Genomic DNA, 17,476 nt, shown 5'->3' with positions numbered 1-17,476 from the left:
AAAACTGCTTTTTGTTTTCAGGCAAGAGTTGTCCCATCTTCAAAATAAGGAGATGAAAATTTAGGGTTTACAATGACAGAATAAAAACATTTTTGCACGTTTTTCTTAAAAATCACACCCACAACTAGAAAAAAAAGAAGTGCAAACATAAAGTTTGCTATGATTAGAGAGCCATCCACCATTGCCCGAGAATATAGCCTTTGCAGTTGGAAGGCAGATGGGAGAATGGTGAATGGCTAGAGTAATGAAAAAGTGTGGGGACAGTGCTGATGCTTGTTGAATACTGTGAGTATTTGTCGCCACTGAAAAGTGCCTTTAAAATAGTTAAAATGGCACAATTTTTGTTTTTTTTTTACCACAGTAAATATTTTTAAAGGAATGATAAGTGATTTAGTAGAGAGAAGGGAGGTCAAACAAAAATGCTTGCAGGTTGAGAGTACCAAACAACAGCTGACCAGTTTGCCTCCCAGAAAGATCTGAGAACTGGAGGGCGTTGTAGTAATAGTGAGGGTAATGAAAACAGGGATTGCTCAAAAATGTGTGCAAGTCACAACTAGACCTCCCGGTTACCTCCACTCTCCTTGGTCAGATGACCTCTCCACTTCCATCCAGGCAGGAGATGATGCTCTGGGGAAGATGGAATCAGACCGCACAGGACTTGGAGGCTACAAGGACTGAAGAGGTGGGGGACCGCGCCGGAAACACGGGCGGTCCAGTGGAATTGAAGCTGAGCCTTTAGCCTCCCCTCCTGAGGACTCCAGAAGGCAGATGGTCACAGCTGAGTCCTGTAAGCCAGCTCACTGCAGTCATAGCTGACTTTAACATATGAGCCGAAGAAGAGCCACAGCAATGACTAAAACAGTTGAAAGTCATTTCCTCTGGGGAGGAGGAGGTAAGGAAATGGGAAATTACTCTTAAGTTTTTGATTGGCCTTTCATGATTATTTGACTTCTAAACTGTTGCCAAGAGAAGGCACTGGTCATAGCAAACACCCTCTTCCAACAACACAAGAGATGACTCTACACATGGACATCACCAGATGGTCAACACCAAAATCAAATTGATTATATACTTTGCAGCCGAAGATGGAGAAGCTCTGTACAGTCAGCAGAAATAAGACCAGGAGCTGACTGTAACTTAGACCATGGACTCCTTACTGCCAAATTCAGAGTTAAATTGAAGAAAGTCGGGAAAACCAGTAGACCATTCAGGTATGATCTAAATCAAATCCCTGTGGTTATACAGTAGGAGTGAGAAATAGATTCAAGGGATTAGATCTGATAGACAGTGCCTGAAGAACTATGGACAGAGGTTCATGACATTGTACAGGAGTCATTGATCAAGACCATCTCCAAGAAAAAGAAATGCAAAAAGACAAAATGGTTGTCTGAAGAGGCCTTACAAATAGCTGAGAAAATAAGAGAAGCAAAAGCAAAGGAGAAAACACAAGATACACCCATTTGAATGCAGAATTCCAAAGAATAGCAAGGAGAGATAAGAAAGCCTTCCTCATCAATCAATGCAAAGAAATAGAGGAAAACAACAGAATGGGAAAGATGAGAGATCTCTTCAAGAAAATTAGAGATACCAAGGGAACATTTAATGCAAGATGGGCACAATAAAGGACAGAAATGGTATGGACCTAACAGAAGCAGAAGGTATTAAGAAGAGGTGGCAAGAATACACAGAAGTACTGTACAAAAAAGATCTTAATGACCCAGATAATCACGATGGTGTGATCACTGACCTAGAGCCAGACATCCTGCAATGTGAAGTCAAGTGGGCCTTAGAAAGCATCACTAGGAACAAAGCTAGTGGAGGTGATGGAATTCCAGTTGAGCTATTCCAAATCCTGAAAGATGATGCTGTGAAAGTGCTGCACTCAATATGCCAGCACATCTGGAAAACTCAGCAGTGGCCACAGGACTGGAAAAGGTCAGTTTTCATTCCAATCCCAAAGAAAGGCAATGCCAAAGAATGCTCAAACTGTCACACAACTGCACTCATTTCACACACTAGCAAAGTAATGCTCAAAATTCTCTGAGTCAGGCTTCAACAGTACCTGAACTGTGAACTTCCATATGTTCAAGCTGGATTTAGAAAAGCCAGAGGAACCAGAGATCAAATTGCCAACATCCGCTGGATCATCAAAAAAGCGAGAGAGTTCCAGAAAAACATCTACTTCTGCTTTATTGACTACTACAAAGCTTTTGACTGTGTGGATCACAATAAACTGTGGAAAATTCTTCAAGAGATGGGAATACCAGACCACCTGACCCGCCTCCTGATAAATCTGTATGCAGGTCAAGAAGCAACAGTTAGAACTGGACATGGAACAACAGACTGGTTCCAAATCGGGAAAGGAGTACGTCAAGGCTGTACACTGTCACCCTGCTTATTTAACTTCTGTGCAGAGTACATCATGCGAAATGCTGGGCTGGATGAAGCACAAGCTGGAATCAAGATTGTCGGGGGAAATATCAGTAATCTCAGGTATGCAGGTGACACCACCCTTGGCAGAAAGCAAAGAACTAGAGCCTCTTGATGAAAGTGAAAGAGGAGAGTGAAAATTTTGGCTTAAAACTCAACATTCAGAAAACTAAGCTCATGGCATCCAGTCCCATCACTTCATGGCAAATAGATGGGGAAACAATGCAAACAGTGAGAGACTTTATTTTTTTGAGGCTCCAAAATCGCTATAGATCGTGACTGCAGCCATGAAATTAAAAGATGCTTACTCCTTGGAAGAAAAACTATGACCGACCTAGACAGCATATTAAAAAGCAGAGACATTACTTTGCCAACAAAGGTCTGTTTAGTCAAAGCTATGGTTTTTCCAGTGGTCATGTATGGATGTGAGAGTTGGACTATAAAGAAAGCTGAGTGCTGAAAAAGTGATGCTTTTGAAGTGTGATGTTGGAGAAGACTCTTGAGAGTCCCTTGGACTGCAAAGAGATCCAACCAGTCCATCCTAAAGGAAATCAGTCCTGAATATTCATTGGAAGGACTGATGCTGAAGCTGAAACTCCAATACTTTGGCCACCTGACAAAAAGGTGGCCTGACTTTTCCTGACTCATTGGAAAAGACCCTGATGCTGGGGAAGATTGAAGGTGGGAGGAGAAGGGGACGACAGAGGATGAGATGGCTGGATGGCGTCACTGACCTGATGGACATGAGTTTGAGTAAACTCCGGGAGTTGGTGACAGACAGGGAGGCCTGGCGTGCTGCAGTCTATGGGGTCACTGGGAGTCAGACATGACTGAGCGGCTGAACTGAACTGAACTGAAACTGTGTGCATGCGATATTTTTGGGTTTTTAAATGATTAAAAGACATAAAATAAGATAAGATTTCTCAGAGTCCCTCTTGCCCTTTGTTTGCTTTAGTCACATTCAGTCATACTGTCCTTTAGAGAAAGGCTCTTGTTTCTAGATTGTTTCTATACTTGTTTCTAGATTCTTAACTTCGTTACATAAGGGAAAAAAAAATTTTTTAACCAAAATATTTTTTGTAAGTAGTGCTAATTGGCAACATCACATTTTTTGTGTATTGTATGTTTGTATTTAGGTAGATATTTTCCTCCTAGTAATTGTATGTTTGTACAGTGTACCCCAGTATTCTTCCCTGGAAAATCCCACCGTCAGAGGAGCCTGGTGGGGTCGCAAAGAGTCAGACATGATTAGCAACTAACTAACATAACACACTGGACCATGTACACTTAAAGATCAGTAAATTGGTCTTGATTCAGAATGTCTAACAATATAACATGAACTGGGCTAGCTTCCATTATCTTTCTTTTTTCTTATGAGGAAACTGTACTAAGTGATGAAATAGGGTCTGTTTAAAAACATATTTGAGGGAAAGGTATCCTAGCTTAATATCCAGTTGCTTCACATTTGCATAGGAAATGTGTGCTAATTTAAAAGATCGTTATCTATATCTTAGAGAAGGAATGGGATTTTATATTTTGCAGCATCTTATTCCCATATAGAGATATCTTTTTGGTCTATCCACTAACAGGCTTATGTTTTAATTCATTTTTAGGAATCTAAACAATGAGTTGATTTAACAGACGTTGTTATAATAGGTATTTTCCAGCAGACTACTGCAGTTGATTTATGCAGTTCTTTATGTTTGCTCCTATGAAAAGACCATTTTCATCTTTTGTTTTTATTTTCCAAACATACAAGGGTCACTAAACCTCTTTAGAAATTGCTTCTGAATAGTCATTCTTTGTATGGAAAAACTACAGTATATTCCTTAAGTGAAATTCAATCAACTACTTTTATGGTAGCTAGGCTTAAAAGACATCAGTGAAAATACCCACACAAGCTCTTAAGATCAAGGCATTTGTTTCAGCTGACTTTAGTATGTACTTAGCCATTGTGCATCAAATAATGAGCAAAATAGGCAGACTTCTAATAAGCAAGTACAATATAGACAAAAGAGAACACTGATTTAAGGTCCTGGTGTCAAATGCAGTAAAACACTCTGTTTATAGCAGGTCAGGCTTGGGTTTACAATTAGCACTAATTACTGGGAAAAAAATCAAAACCACAGCTTTAAGGAAGGACACTTTTCACTGCAAGATCAAAGCCAGTCTCTGCAGAATAGGGAAGCCTCTACCACTTAATTGCACTGAAGTGCTAATTGGATTGTAAGGAACTTTCATGAGTTCCTCCAATTAGCCAGCCATCCCTGACGAAATCCAAAAGCAGAGATTATGAGTTCTTAGAGCTTCTGTCTATATGGCGCCATTTGTATAGCTGAGTGAATGTAGCCTTGCCTCCTTTTTATGCAAGTTGAGGTCTTTGGGTGTCTTAGTTATTAACTTCCTATAAATAGCCTTGGAGGTAAAGCTATCCATTGGATATAACGTCTTAACAGCGTGCAAATGCTAATGGGACAGCACTGAATGGGAACTGGCATTTTAGTAAGATGCCTCACTTAAAGCGTGAGGACTGGGCATGCTTCTTGGCTCAGGCTTGTCATCTTATGCAGTTAGGCTCCAGTAAGGGTGTTTCTATTACATTTGATGTTTGTATCACATTTAAGTACTCTCCATTTTGGGTAACTTCTTTTTGAAAGAAATGGATAATCAGTAATCTCATGGTGTGTATTCTCTAAGTAATAATTTTTTATCCAAGAGAATTATTCATGGTTCTAATTGTGCTTTTCCCATACACTGCATCCCCTGTGATTTTTATTGTTATTGTTTGATCATGTAAGGCAGCAAAAAATTTGCCATCTCACCACATGAAAGCTTCTATGACACAGTGATTTCTTTGGGCAAAACTATCCATTTGGATAAAGAAAACGGGAACCTTTGCTTAATGCCAGGTCCATCCTACATCGAGTGAAATAAAAATTTGGCAGCTGTGGCATGAGTTCACCTGTCTATATTTGACTGAGTCTGTGGTAAATCTTAAAAAGCTCTCACTGACAGTATATAATGTAATATGTATTATGTTGTATTTACATTCCTCAGACGTTGTTTATGTGGGCATTTGCCCATGTGATAAGTGTGCTAGGTCTCCTTTGTATTGGCAAAGGAAGACAAACCTAGGCATTTATCCGGGATTTCAGATGTTCCGAATTATGATTAACTAGAAAAGAATCTAGTTTCCACACTTTACTTTCTATTATATAAACCCTGGAGTGAGTCTTCAAGTAGTAAAACTGTTGATTTGCATCTCAAAAATGTGAGTATGCTAAGGATAACAGAACAACAGTGTCAGAGAATAGTAACGTGATTTTCCGTGCTCTCAAAGTCAAATGTGTTTTCTGCTCAGTTTTTATATTTTATAATAAATAGAGGTATTAAGACAAAGGTACCTACTGTGTGCAGTTGGTACTTTTAGACATTTTACATACTTGGTCTCATTTTCCAGATAAGAAAACTGAAGCTTAGAAAGACTCAGTAACATAGCTATTAAGTAATCCAACTGGAAAAGCCAGGATTGAAATCCAGTTTTTCTGACTTCAGAGCCTTTGCTCTCAGCTTATTGCCATTAGTGGCAAAGTTGACTCCTCCCTTGCCTTTGGTCTTAGCTCTTTATGCGCCGCTCATGAGGGACTCACAGCTCATGTGTGCTCCCTGCTTGTCAAGTTCTTGCTCCCCTTTTGGAAGCACGGGGCCCCGCCTGCAGTGGGGACCCGGCGCCACGAGCCGGCCACCCACAGTGGGCTCTCGGGCAGCAGGGCCGGCAGAGCCCCGCCTCTCGCAGGTCCTCCAGGTGTTCCAGTCAAGCCCCAGGAGCTACACGGGGTTTGTAGCTTAATAAAAGATGAGGACTTGAGAATCCTACAAGTAATAAGAAGAAAATACTTTATTCTTTTCTAGTGTATGACTACTTCTTCCAAATATTTTAAGTTTTTCCTTTCCTTCTCGTCATGAATACATAATTTTCTATTATAGATAAAAACTTCCCTAAAGGAGGGTGGGTTTTGTACCATGAAATTATTCAGATAGGTTTTTAGAATTAGATTAATGGGTGGCATGCGTTGTTTAAAATAACTGTTTTATCTGTAAAATTTTATGCTTTTGCTAAATTCTCGCCTATCTGAGGAATCCTCTGTGAGTCCTGAAATTAGTTAAGTTGTTAAAAGAAATTTATCCTTAATGTAAATTTGTTGATATCTACTTCTCTGTTCGACTTTATGAACAAAATAATTAGCTTATAGTTAGACAGTTTCCTTAAAATGGAAAGTCGTTCATTTCTAAGAAACTAATGTTTGCTCTGTTATTTACAACAAATTATCTCACTCATATCTTCTAAACTACATTTAATAATGTAAGAAAAAAATTTAAAAATCCCATTTGACATGCAGGGTAGCATCAATAACTTCTTTGTAATGGCCTTTTGATTTTTGCATTAAATGGTGTTTCTTATCCTTGTCTATATTTGGCAGTAATACCAATATCAAAGGGCGTGTGTTGTGTGTTGTGTACGGGGCCTGACAGAGTAGATGGTTAATAATTAGTAACTGTTCACATAGTGGAATGCTAGTCACAGTGAAAGCAGGGGTCACTGAGTAATGTCGTTACTGCTGTACCGCCCTACATGAAGGGTTTTCTACTGTAAGTCCTAACTTTTAGATACAGTTGGCCCTTGAACAATGCAGGGATTTGGGGCCCCAACCCTCCTTGCAGTTAAAAATCTTTATAACTTTATTGTTGTCCTTCTCTACATGGTTCTGCATCCCTGAGTTCAACAAAGCAGCGATCATGAAGTAGTGTCGTACATATTTATTGGAAAAATCCACATGTAAGTGGACTCATCCAGTTCAAATTCATTGTTGGTCAACTGTACTTATAATACATAACTTTACGTATTTTAAACTTTTTTGTAAAGCACACGTAACACGTGCTGTCGTAGCCATCGTAAGTGCACAGCGCAGTGGCGTCGAGTGCTTTCACCGCGTGGCACAGCCGTCATCCCTCTGTTTCCAGAACTTTTCAAACAGAAACCGTTACATCTTTTACCTTAAAATTTAAGATATTATCCACTTGAAGAAAACTAGACAACAACAGTGTGTTTATCAGATCTATAGTGAACATTTATTTATTATGTTCTCTTTTATTCCAAAAGCATTTCACTCTTCAATGAGTCACATTACTCTAATGAATTAATGAATAAAAGACATCATCTCCAAAACCTCTTGGTCTTTTCTTACCCAGACTCCAAGAACCCACCTCCTACTTTTTGTTCCCGCCCACTCATCGCCAGCTTCCCACCTGTGATCACTTGAAATCAAGTGTAGCTGAGAAAGCTGTTCAACCGAGAGAGGTGTTTTCATATCCAACTAAAAGCATTCTCCAGCCAGGTGTCTTTCAAGACATATTTATCAGGAAACACATTTGACATTAGTTCTGTTTTACCCACGGCGGGCTGGGTTTTGACTGGTTTTGGCTCACCAATGAGTTTAAATCATCTCTGCTGATCTCCCCTGGCTTTGTCCTGTCTTGGTGAAGACTCCCCCGCCAGCCCCTTAGTTGGCAAGCGTTGATCAGGCTTGACGGCCCCCAGTCTAGGCCTCGTACCTGGGTTGCCTTTCCTTCCAGAGTGCCCCTCCCCAACTCGAACCCCCACTTCTCTGCAGCCAGCTGGTCATTGCTGTCACTATGTGCTCGGCTCAGACTCGCCTTCTCAAGGAAGGCGCCCAGCCACCTGCCTCTGCCCTGTGCTTCCGCAACTTCCTGTGCAAAACCGCTGCTCACCTGCGTCCCATTCTGCTGAGAATAAGGACTCACTGGCCTTCTCGCCCTCTAATTCAGGAACTCTCTAAGGTTTGGCAGGGTGACTTGTAAATATGTGTAACCCTATTTCCTAGTACAGCACCTGGCACAGAGGAGGCAGTCAGTAAATCAGTTCAGTTCAGTTGCTCAGTTGTGTCCAACTCTTTGTGACCCCATGAACCACAGCACAGCAGGCCTCCCTGTCCATCACCAACTCCCGGAGTCCACCCAAACCCTTGTCCATCGAGTCGGTGATGCCATCCAACCATCTCATCCTTTGTCGTCCCCTTCTCCTCCTGCCCTCAATCTTTCCCAGCACCAGGATCTTTTCCAATGGGTCAGCTCTTCGCATCAGGTGGCCAAAGTATTGGAGTTTCAGCTTCAGTGCTTCCAATGAATAGTCAGGACTGATCTCCTTTAGGATGGACTGGTTGGATCTCCTTGCAGTCCAAGGGATTCTCAAGAGTCTTCTCCAACACCGCAGTTCAAAAGCATCAAATAGTAAATAGTTATTAAATATATGTTACAGTTTTAGAACTTTTCCCATTGTTGTCAGCCTGTCAGACCCAAGTACAGTGGAGTCCTGTGTTTGTATTTTCAGCCTATGAGGACCCTCTGGGGGCTCCTCTTAAGATGAAAGTGGATGACTGAGCACCTGTGACTGTGTCTATCAGGAGGACAAGTCGAGTCTCAGAGCCGTGGATCCGTGAATGTGCTCTGGCCACAGGAAAAGCAAGGTGCCAAAGGAGCCAAAGTAAAAAGGGACCAAGAGCCGTCAGGAACCACGAGGTCCCCCGTTTCCCTCCTGCCTGTAGTGTCCCTGTTCTTGGTTAATCTGAATATCAGTTTCCACGACAGAACAAGGGCCCAGGACTAGTGCGTGATGTGAGACGCAAAGTACACAGATTAGTGTTAGTCACTGAGAACAGGTCTACTGAGACGGCCCCTGCGACGAAATGAAATGCATTTTATTACTAAGTGCCGAATAAACCTCACGGAGCTTTTCTTGCCTTTTTGAGACCATGTTAGTTCCAAAGACCAAAAAAGAAAAAGTATCAAAGAAACAGGGAACTCGGAGGCCATTTCTTGTCCCAACTTGAGCAAACCACTTGAAGCTCTGGTCTGTGTCAATTGAGACCACATTGGAAGGGACCTGAAACTGGTGTTTTAGGTAAAATTCAGCAGACTTAGTCCCCATGTTACAAGAACCGTTGTAACAAAACTTTGTACATCCATCAGGCATGTGAACTGTTTTGTATAATAAAAGCCACTCCTACTAAAATACAACATATGATGGAGTGATTAGCATGCTTTTCACATTGTGATCATTGAAACGTAGCAGCCAAATAAGCTAGTGAATTTGATGAGTGAGTCAAAGCAGGTATGACGTTGATGAGAACCAGGTGAAAGGCAGGTGAGGCATATCACAAAATGCACACAGAAATAAAATCCACCTCAATAACAAAGAGTTGCCTGTGCGCATGTGAGTGTCCTGTGATTATTTTGCAGCCCTGCATATTAAATAACGATTGTGGCTCAGGATGCTTGAATTTTCTGTGTAACAGTAAAAAGTAAGTTGAAAATACATGAGGTTCTTCTCAAGGATTCCTGAGCGTTTTTCTTTTATATAAAGTGGTCTTTGTACTTGGCTAGACCCAGGGTTCGGTGAAGAGAATTTCACCCATCAGCATCTGAACTAAACTTAGTGATCGGTCCTGAATGCAGAAGGCCCCCACCTAAGAGGAGAACAATCCCGTGGCCCAAGCACTCGTCAGAAATATCACGGGCATTGTGCATGTAGGAGAAGGCCCTTTGATGTAAGCACCAAGGCTGTTACCATGGAGACCACATTCCAGTCCCTTCCTGACGCTGGAGCACCTGATCTTCATGTCTCCACTAATTTCCACAGAACCTTGACCAGACTTGACATTTTTAACTCTAATGTGACAGACTTTATTTTAAGAAAAATGTGTGATCACTCCATCATTCTTAAAACCGAGGAGGCCAAAATTTGAAAGGTGTGCAATAATCCCTGTAAAATTTGGAACCCAAGACAAATTTTCCTCCATTGTCCCATTTCTTAGCCTTGTGACCGGATTGTTTTCTGTGCAATTTTGGGTGTTTTACTGTTTTACTCTGGGAAAAAGCACAGGTCTGTCTAATGTGGGGAAAACGGGCCACAGAGTGTTAGCTCGCGGCCAGATGCTTTGAGGAGGGACAAGGACTAGGAGAAGCGACTGCTGTTTCGAAGTGTGCCAGGAACACCCAGCAGGGTTCGTTTTTGAGCCTTTCTCCATTCCTTGGGGAAGGGAGGGCAGAGTTGGGGTGATCCCGAGCCTCCGTCAGATGGCCCCGTCGCAGTCCACTGATGGGGGACCCCCAGCCGGGCAGGAGCCGTGGCTGCTGAAGAGGGAGCGGCCGAAGGGTGGGGGTTCTGGTGGTTTGAGGATGGGAAGGAGCTTCTAACGATACACTTTCTGAGGTGGACACAATGCAGACAGGCTGCAGGTCACGTTTTAAAGTAAGGGATGTGGTTTCTTGTGAATTCTCGCTAATTTGCCACGTTTTTAACTGAACTGAGTTGTGGGACATCAGCTTGAAATAAAATTAAGACATAGATGGTATCTTTTGGCCATAGGACAGAGAAGCACCTTGTCCGTGTCTCTGCATTAAAGAGCTCAGCATTTGCACTTTGGTCCTTGTTAACGACAGGTTACCTTGTAGCTGACCTGGCTGTAGAGGGATAAACAATGTAGGCTTTCCTTTCTTCACAGAAGGAGACAGAAGAGCATCTATTGGATGCTGATTCACAAATTTTTAGCTGGCTGAGGTGACCTCACTCTGAGGTCTATACAGCGTACCTTTTGTTATGAGAATAAAGATTTGATCTCAGTCAATAGGAGTCTTAAAACTAAAGAAGCGGAAATGGTGCTAGCCTATGAAGGGAAGGGAGATACTTAAACTTACCCCAAAATAAAGGAACAGTTCTGTATCTCTATGTGCTGAGAACAACTGACAAAAAAAAAAAAAAATCTGGCCTATATTTTCTCCTTCTAATTTTACTCACAATTCACTTTTTAAAAGCCACTTCATCTCTGGGTACCAGAGTTGACTCACAATCTTTAGGGAGGTAATTATGCCCTCCACCTGGATTACACGGCCCTTGTACCATTTCAGCTTAGACATTTCCCCTGCCGCATCAGCGGCTAAGAGTTTGTTTCATGGACACAGGGCCTCATGCCCTGCATGCACAGAGCGCCTGGTTCACAAACCGCTGTTTAAAGATGATTCTACAAGTCACTGTCGTCACCCTCTGGAATCAACTAGGCCACTTGAAACTGTTCAGTGAGAATGGTAATGGAGCTTCATTTTGAATCATTTTTTGTTTTTCCTCAATCCAAGGGAATCATCAGGAAGTTCCCACCACAAGTATAAGTATTTGCGAACTATATTGTCTGTAGTTAAAATGCCATTCAGGGTGCTAGCTTTGTTGTATGTGTGCTTTAAGTGTGTGTGTGAGCTGTGTTTGAGCGTGCACAGCAGCTTAGGTGACACCTGAATAGATGTGGACAGAAAGTTATACAGTTATGTTAGGTGGAGGAAAGGAACATGCTCCAGGTTGAAGAATCCAATGTAGTCAAGTGAGACAAAATCTGTAGGAGGCTCTGAAAAACAGCGTACACAATTTCTTCACTAATACCAATTTTAAGCATAGTACTTTTTCGTAATGTATTTCTAAATGTGTATTCCAAGTAGGAATTAAAGATTCTCTTCGTCGTAATTTTTTTTTTTTTTTTTGACACTTTGGCCTGAAGCCCTTTTTTTTTTTTTAAACCAGTGAAAAAATCCTGTTTCCTTTCTCTCCTCTCCAGTGCGAGAACTGTTTATTAGCGTGTGACTTCCTGAGCACGCTAATTGGCTGGGTCTCGGGGAGCAGCTGGTGGAAGCAGATGTTGTTTATGCCCGCTCTTCCTGGTCCCGTCCGGTTTTCCTCACCTGTGCTCCTTACAAAGCCAGCGCCCTTCATCCTCTTAGCTCTGTGCTTCTGGCCCCAGGATTTCTAATCAGTGACACTGGAGGGTTGAGAAAGCACACGGGAGAGAAACTGGTAGTCAAGCAATGATATATTAAAGCCGTGAAACCATGTAAATTTAAAACGAAAGGAATCAACCTCACACTTCTGAAGGTGACACATCATAGCCTCATTTTAAATGTGAACTCAATGCAAATCCATTCGCCACCTTCCCAACGCTATCGATGCTGAGATTTGGGCACAGAGCAACTACAAATTTATCTTTGTTTTGGAGCCGTTTTCTTTTTCGGTGCTTCTCTTGACTTTCCCTGAACTGTCCAGCGGGCAGTCTCTCTTCTGCCCACTCTTACAAGGTTAATTTTGTGAAGAGCTGGTGAAACTTGTCAGAGTCTCATCAGATCACTTCATCTTAGAGACTTAGCAGCACCTCACCTGGAACAGTCAGTCTCTCTTCTTGGCTGCTGTTTTGAGGTGCGTCCTGTGGGCCTGCGGCAGGACGAGTTAATTGTCACTGTGGGGACTGAACTAATAATGCAATCTTTGGGAGCCTCCTGTGTTCGAGGGGTTTTCTTTTCTCCCACAGCATCTCTATGTGAGATTAAAATCCTTATTTTCAAGGTGGGGAACCCAAATCACAGAGAGTTGAAGTCACTTCCATGACTTGGAGCCTCAGTCTACCTGCCCTCTGCCACTACACCTTCTGACTGTGGAAGGAAAGCTAGAGATTACCAGCGCCACACTACTCAGCGAAGGGGGCACGTCCAAAGCAGCCGTTGTGAAGCCTGACTGTACAAAGTGATCACTTGGGGAACGTGGTGGGCGTGCAGATTCCTTGCTGTATCTGCAGAGGAATCTGAATATTCCTCTAGGAATCTGAATTTTTAACAAACCCAGGAAATTCTGAGGCAGGTGTCTGCTTTGAGGATTGCTTTTCTGTAGGTATTAACAAAATACCTGTCAATAAATATCCACCTGTCCATCCATGCCTCTCATCATGTGCATGTGTACATGGGAGAGTTTCTGTAATAGTTTTTACTTTAAGGGGGGAAAAAGAAACTGACTTGCCACATGATGTTTACGTGTTTCATAGTTTCAATGGCAACCCCTTTTTTATCAGCACCCCTCCTCTGTCCACTTTCTTCCTCCCAAGAAAGCTAAAGAGTTGGTTTTGCTTTCTTCAAATTTATTCAAGAGTTCATTAATTTTGGAGTTAAGTCTTTTTAAGTATTGCTTTTCATTTTGATAGGGTCAAATTTTATTTGAGATTGATGTCCCTTAGTGTTCTGAGAAAGATTTCTTTGACACTTTTAACCACAGAGATTGATTTGAACTACTGGACATAACTTACTTGTTAAAAGATTTTTGGGAGATGGGCTATTCTGAACCCAGATATAAGTGTAGACTACCTTGAGAATCTATGTCTCTGAAATAATAATGAATTGGGGAAAAGCAGGTATAGCAGCAAATCTTTTGTTATGAGAAATTTTTAATTGAAAAAATTAGTTTTCTATAAGCCAGTGCATTTTTCATGGAGAAAGGCTATTGGTGACACTTACTAAAGTACTGCAACATTTTGCTAATTTAAAAAAGGTCTACTTCAGATCGATCGTGACCTTATCAATAGGATGATCTCATTCATCTCCTTTGGAGACTCTTGTCACAGGGAGCTACAATAGCTCTGAGCTGCGCCTACTCTGATTGCAAAATCAACATTAAGGAGGGTTGCAGAATCAGTTTGTGGTAAAGTGAAGCATCTCTGTGATCTTTCTTAGTTATTAGTTTTTAAAACATAAAACATCTTTGTAATCTTTCTTAGTTATTTGTTTAAAAAAAATCACCAGCCCACACTACTGATAATCACTCTGATTTCTTTTTTTGTTCTTAAGACCGAGAGCTATTTAGATAAGAGGGAGAATGAGTTTTTGGTATTTATTGAATTTGTGATTCTTTTAGATCAGTACTTCCTCCTGCTTAATGTATTATTTTGTTCATATAAATTATTCTCTTCATTAGAAACAAATGTCAAATATCAGCAACTGTGATAAAAAGTATAATTACTTATGTTTTACTAGTTTTCAGCGTTTACTTCTAAAAAATGTTTTATTATTTGAAAGAATAATTTTGTTTCCTTGAAGTTGGGTAAAATTTAGAATGGATTTTCAAAATGCATTACATATTCCATACTGAACATATCTAAAGGACTGTCAGTAAATTAATGAGATTGAATTTCCTGTGTGGACTTTGAAGTAAATTTCTGGCTTTAAAGTTGCTTTTTGTATCAGAGCAGAAATTGTGCAATCTGTAGTTCCTTGAGCCTAATTTTATAGATAATAAGGAAAAGGGGAAAGTCAGTTTTCCTATAGTTAACCTTTCATTTCTGCTTTTTACTTTTATTAATTTTGTACTAACCATTTCAGCTTTCTCCTATTAGTTTATCAACTTTCCTTCATTTCTAGTTTTCTGTGATCAAAACTGTTTTCTCTCCATCTGCTATCTTTTCATTCATATCTCCTTTTCAAATCTGTTTCCTCTCCTGAAGACTCATGAATATGCCATGGTATGTCAACTGTCTTTGACTAATTAGAAGGGGGAAAAGAATTTTTTACTTCTGAGATTTCATTCTCCCTGTGTACCAGTGGAACAATTGAAATCAACTGTCTTTGCCTACTAATGACTCCACAAGTTAGACGTGGGAAATTGAGATAGGATGTTTTCCTCGAGGACCCCTGCACTCTGTAACAGCCCACCATCCCCTGCACTCATTGCAGGCGGTGGACGGCTGTTCAGGGTATATTGTTCAGCATGCTTTCCCAACTGATCTGTCCTAAGACAGTACTGACTCCTTAAAGCTGTTGCTGTTTTACGTTATTTTTGTTTCATGTATGTGCCAGGAAAAACATGATTGAAATGGTCATATTTTGGTAATATCTATAATACTTAATGAGTTATTTTATATTAATTTTATTTTGTGTATACCTGTTTATCTTAATTCTCACTTATAAATATTATGTTAAATGAGATGCTCTTTTAAGAAGAATATTTAGTTAGCACTTAATTTTTTCATTTAATATTCAAGCTATCAGAAAATATTTGCAGATATCTTGTTCATGTTTTAGAGCTACATCAGCCAAGTTGCACTGGTCCTAGCAAACACCCTCTTCCAACAACACAAGAGAGGACCCTACACATGTACATCACCAGATGGTCAATACCAAAATCAGATCAATTATATTCTTGGCAGCCGAAGGTGGAGAAGCTCTATACAGTCAGCAAAAACAAGCCTGGGAGCTGACTGTGGCTCAAATCTTGAACTCCTTATTGTAAAATTCAGACTTAAATTGAAGAAAGTAGGGAAAACCATGAGACCATTCAAAGTGAAAGTGAAGTCGCTCAGTCGTGTCCGACCCTTAGTGACCCCATGGACTGCAGCCTACCAGGCTCCTCCGTCCATGGGATTTTCCAGGCAAGAGTACTGGAGTGGGGCGCCATTGCCTTCTCCAGAGATCATTCAGGTATGACCTAAATCAAATCCCTTACAATTATACAGTGGAAGTGACAAATAGATTCAAGGGATTAGATCTGTTAGTGCCTGAAGAACTATGGATGTAGGTTTGTGACATTGTACAGGAGGCAGGGATCAAGATCATCCCCAAGAAAAAGAAATGCAAAAAGGCAAAATGGCTGTCTGAGGAGGCCTTAAAAATAGCTGAGAAAAGAAGAGAAGTGAAAGGCAAAGGAGAAAAGACAAGATATACCCATTAGAATGCAGAGTTCCAAAGAATAGCAAGGAGAGATAAGAAAGCCTTCCTCAGTGATCAATGCAAAGAAATAGAGGAAAACAATAGAATGGGAAAGACTAGAGATCTCTTCAAGAAAATTAGAGATACCAAGGGAACATTTCATGCAAAGATGGGCTCAATAAAGGACAGACATGTTAAGAAAAGGTGGCAAGAATACACAGAAAAACTGTACATAAAAGATCTTCATGACCCAAATAACCATGATGGTGTGATCACTCACTTAGAGTCAGACATGCTAGACTGCAAAGTCAAGGGGGCCTTAGGAAGCATCACTATGAACAAAGCTAGTGGAGGGGATGGAATTCCAGCTGACCTGTTTCAAATCCTAAAAGATGATGCTGTGAAAGTGCTGCACTCAGTATGCCAGCAAATTTGGAAAACTCAAATTTGGCCACTCCTGTGCCCACAGGACTGGAAAAGGTCAGTTTTCATTCCAATCCCAAAGGCAATGCCAAAGAATGCTCAAACTACCACACAATTGCACACACCTCACACGCTAGCAAAGTAATGCTCAAAATTCTCCAAGCCAGGTTCAACAGTACATGAACTGTGAACTTCTAGATGTTCAAGCTGGATTTAGAAAAGCCAGAGGAACCAGAGATCAAATTGCCAACATTCGTTGGATCATCGAAAAACCAAGGTTGTTCCAGAAAAACATCTACTTCTGCTGTATTGACCACGCCAAAGCCTTTCACTGGATCACAATAAACTGTGGAGAATTCTGAAAGAGATGGGAATACCAGACCACCTGACCTCCTGAGAAATCTGTATGTAGGTCAAGAAGCAACAGTTAGAACTGGACATGGAACAACAGACTGGTTCCAATCAAGAAAGGAGTACATCAAGGCTGCATATTGTCACCCTGCTTATTTAACTCATATACAGAGTACATCATGAGAAATGCTGGGCTGGAAGAAGCACAAGGTGGAATCAAGATTGCCAGGAGAAATATCAATAACCTCAGATATGCAGATGTCACCATCCTTATGGCAGAAAGTGAAGAGGAACTAAAGAGCCTCTTGATGAAAGTGAAAGAGGAGAGTGAAAAAGTTGGCTGAAAACTCAACATTTAGAAATTAAGATCATGGCATCCAGTCCCATCACTTCATGGCAAATAGATGGGGAAACAATGGAAACAGTAACAGACTTCATTTGGGGGGCCAACAAAATCACTGCAGATGGGGACTGCAGCCATGAAATTAAAATGGCTACTCCTTGGAAGAAAAGCTATGACCAACCTAGCTAGCATATTAAAATGCAGAGACATTACTTTACCAACAAAGGTCCATCTAGTCAAAGCTATGGTTTTTCCAGTAGTCATGTACTGATGTGAGAGTTGGACTCTAAAGAAAGCTGAGTGCCGAAGAATTGATGTGAACTGTGGTGTTGGAGAAGACTCTTGAGA

At 41.0% G+C, this 17,476-nt stretch overlaps 1 protein-coding gene across 3 annotated transcripts in view; it reads left to right on the top strand.

Moving 5' to 3' along the window:
- The window catches only part of FBXL17 (F-box and leucine rich repeat protein 17), a 527,117-nt gene that overhangs the window by 393,095 nt on the left and 116,546 nt on the right, over positions 1–17,476 (top strand). The window contains exon 8 of one of the 3 annotated variants that reach the window (XM_086413346.1): positions 613–15,974. The exons of the other annotated variants lie outside the window; for them this stretch is intronic. Coding sequence (XP_086269472.1) covers positions 613–623 — 11 coding nt within the window. The 3' untranslated portion in view covers positions 624–15,974. Of the gene's footprint in view, positions 1–612; positions 15,975–17,476 lie in introns of those variants that run through there. 3 annotated transcript variants of the gene reach the window in all.

The sequence above is a fragment of the Bos grunniens genome, chromosome 7 (assembly GCF_055505025.1).
Source record: "Bos grunniens cultivar Pamir isolate PY7600 chromosome 7, Bosgru_T2T1.0, whole genome shotgun sequence".
Classification (NCBI taxonomy): Eukaryota; Metazoa; Chordata; class Mammalia; order Artiodactyla; family Bovidae; genus Bos; species Bos grunniens.
The sequence above is the reverse complement of the archived record's forward strand: the minus strand, read 5'-3'. Positions and strand labels throughout refer to the sequence as shown.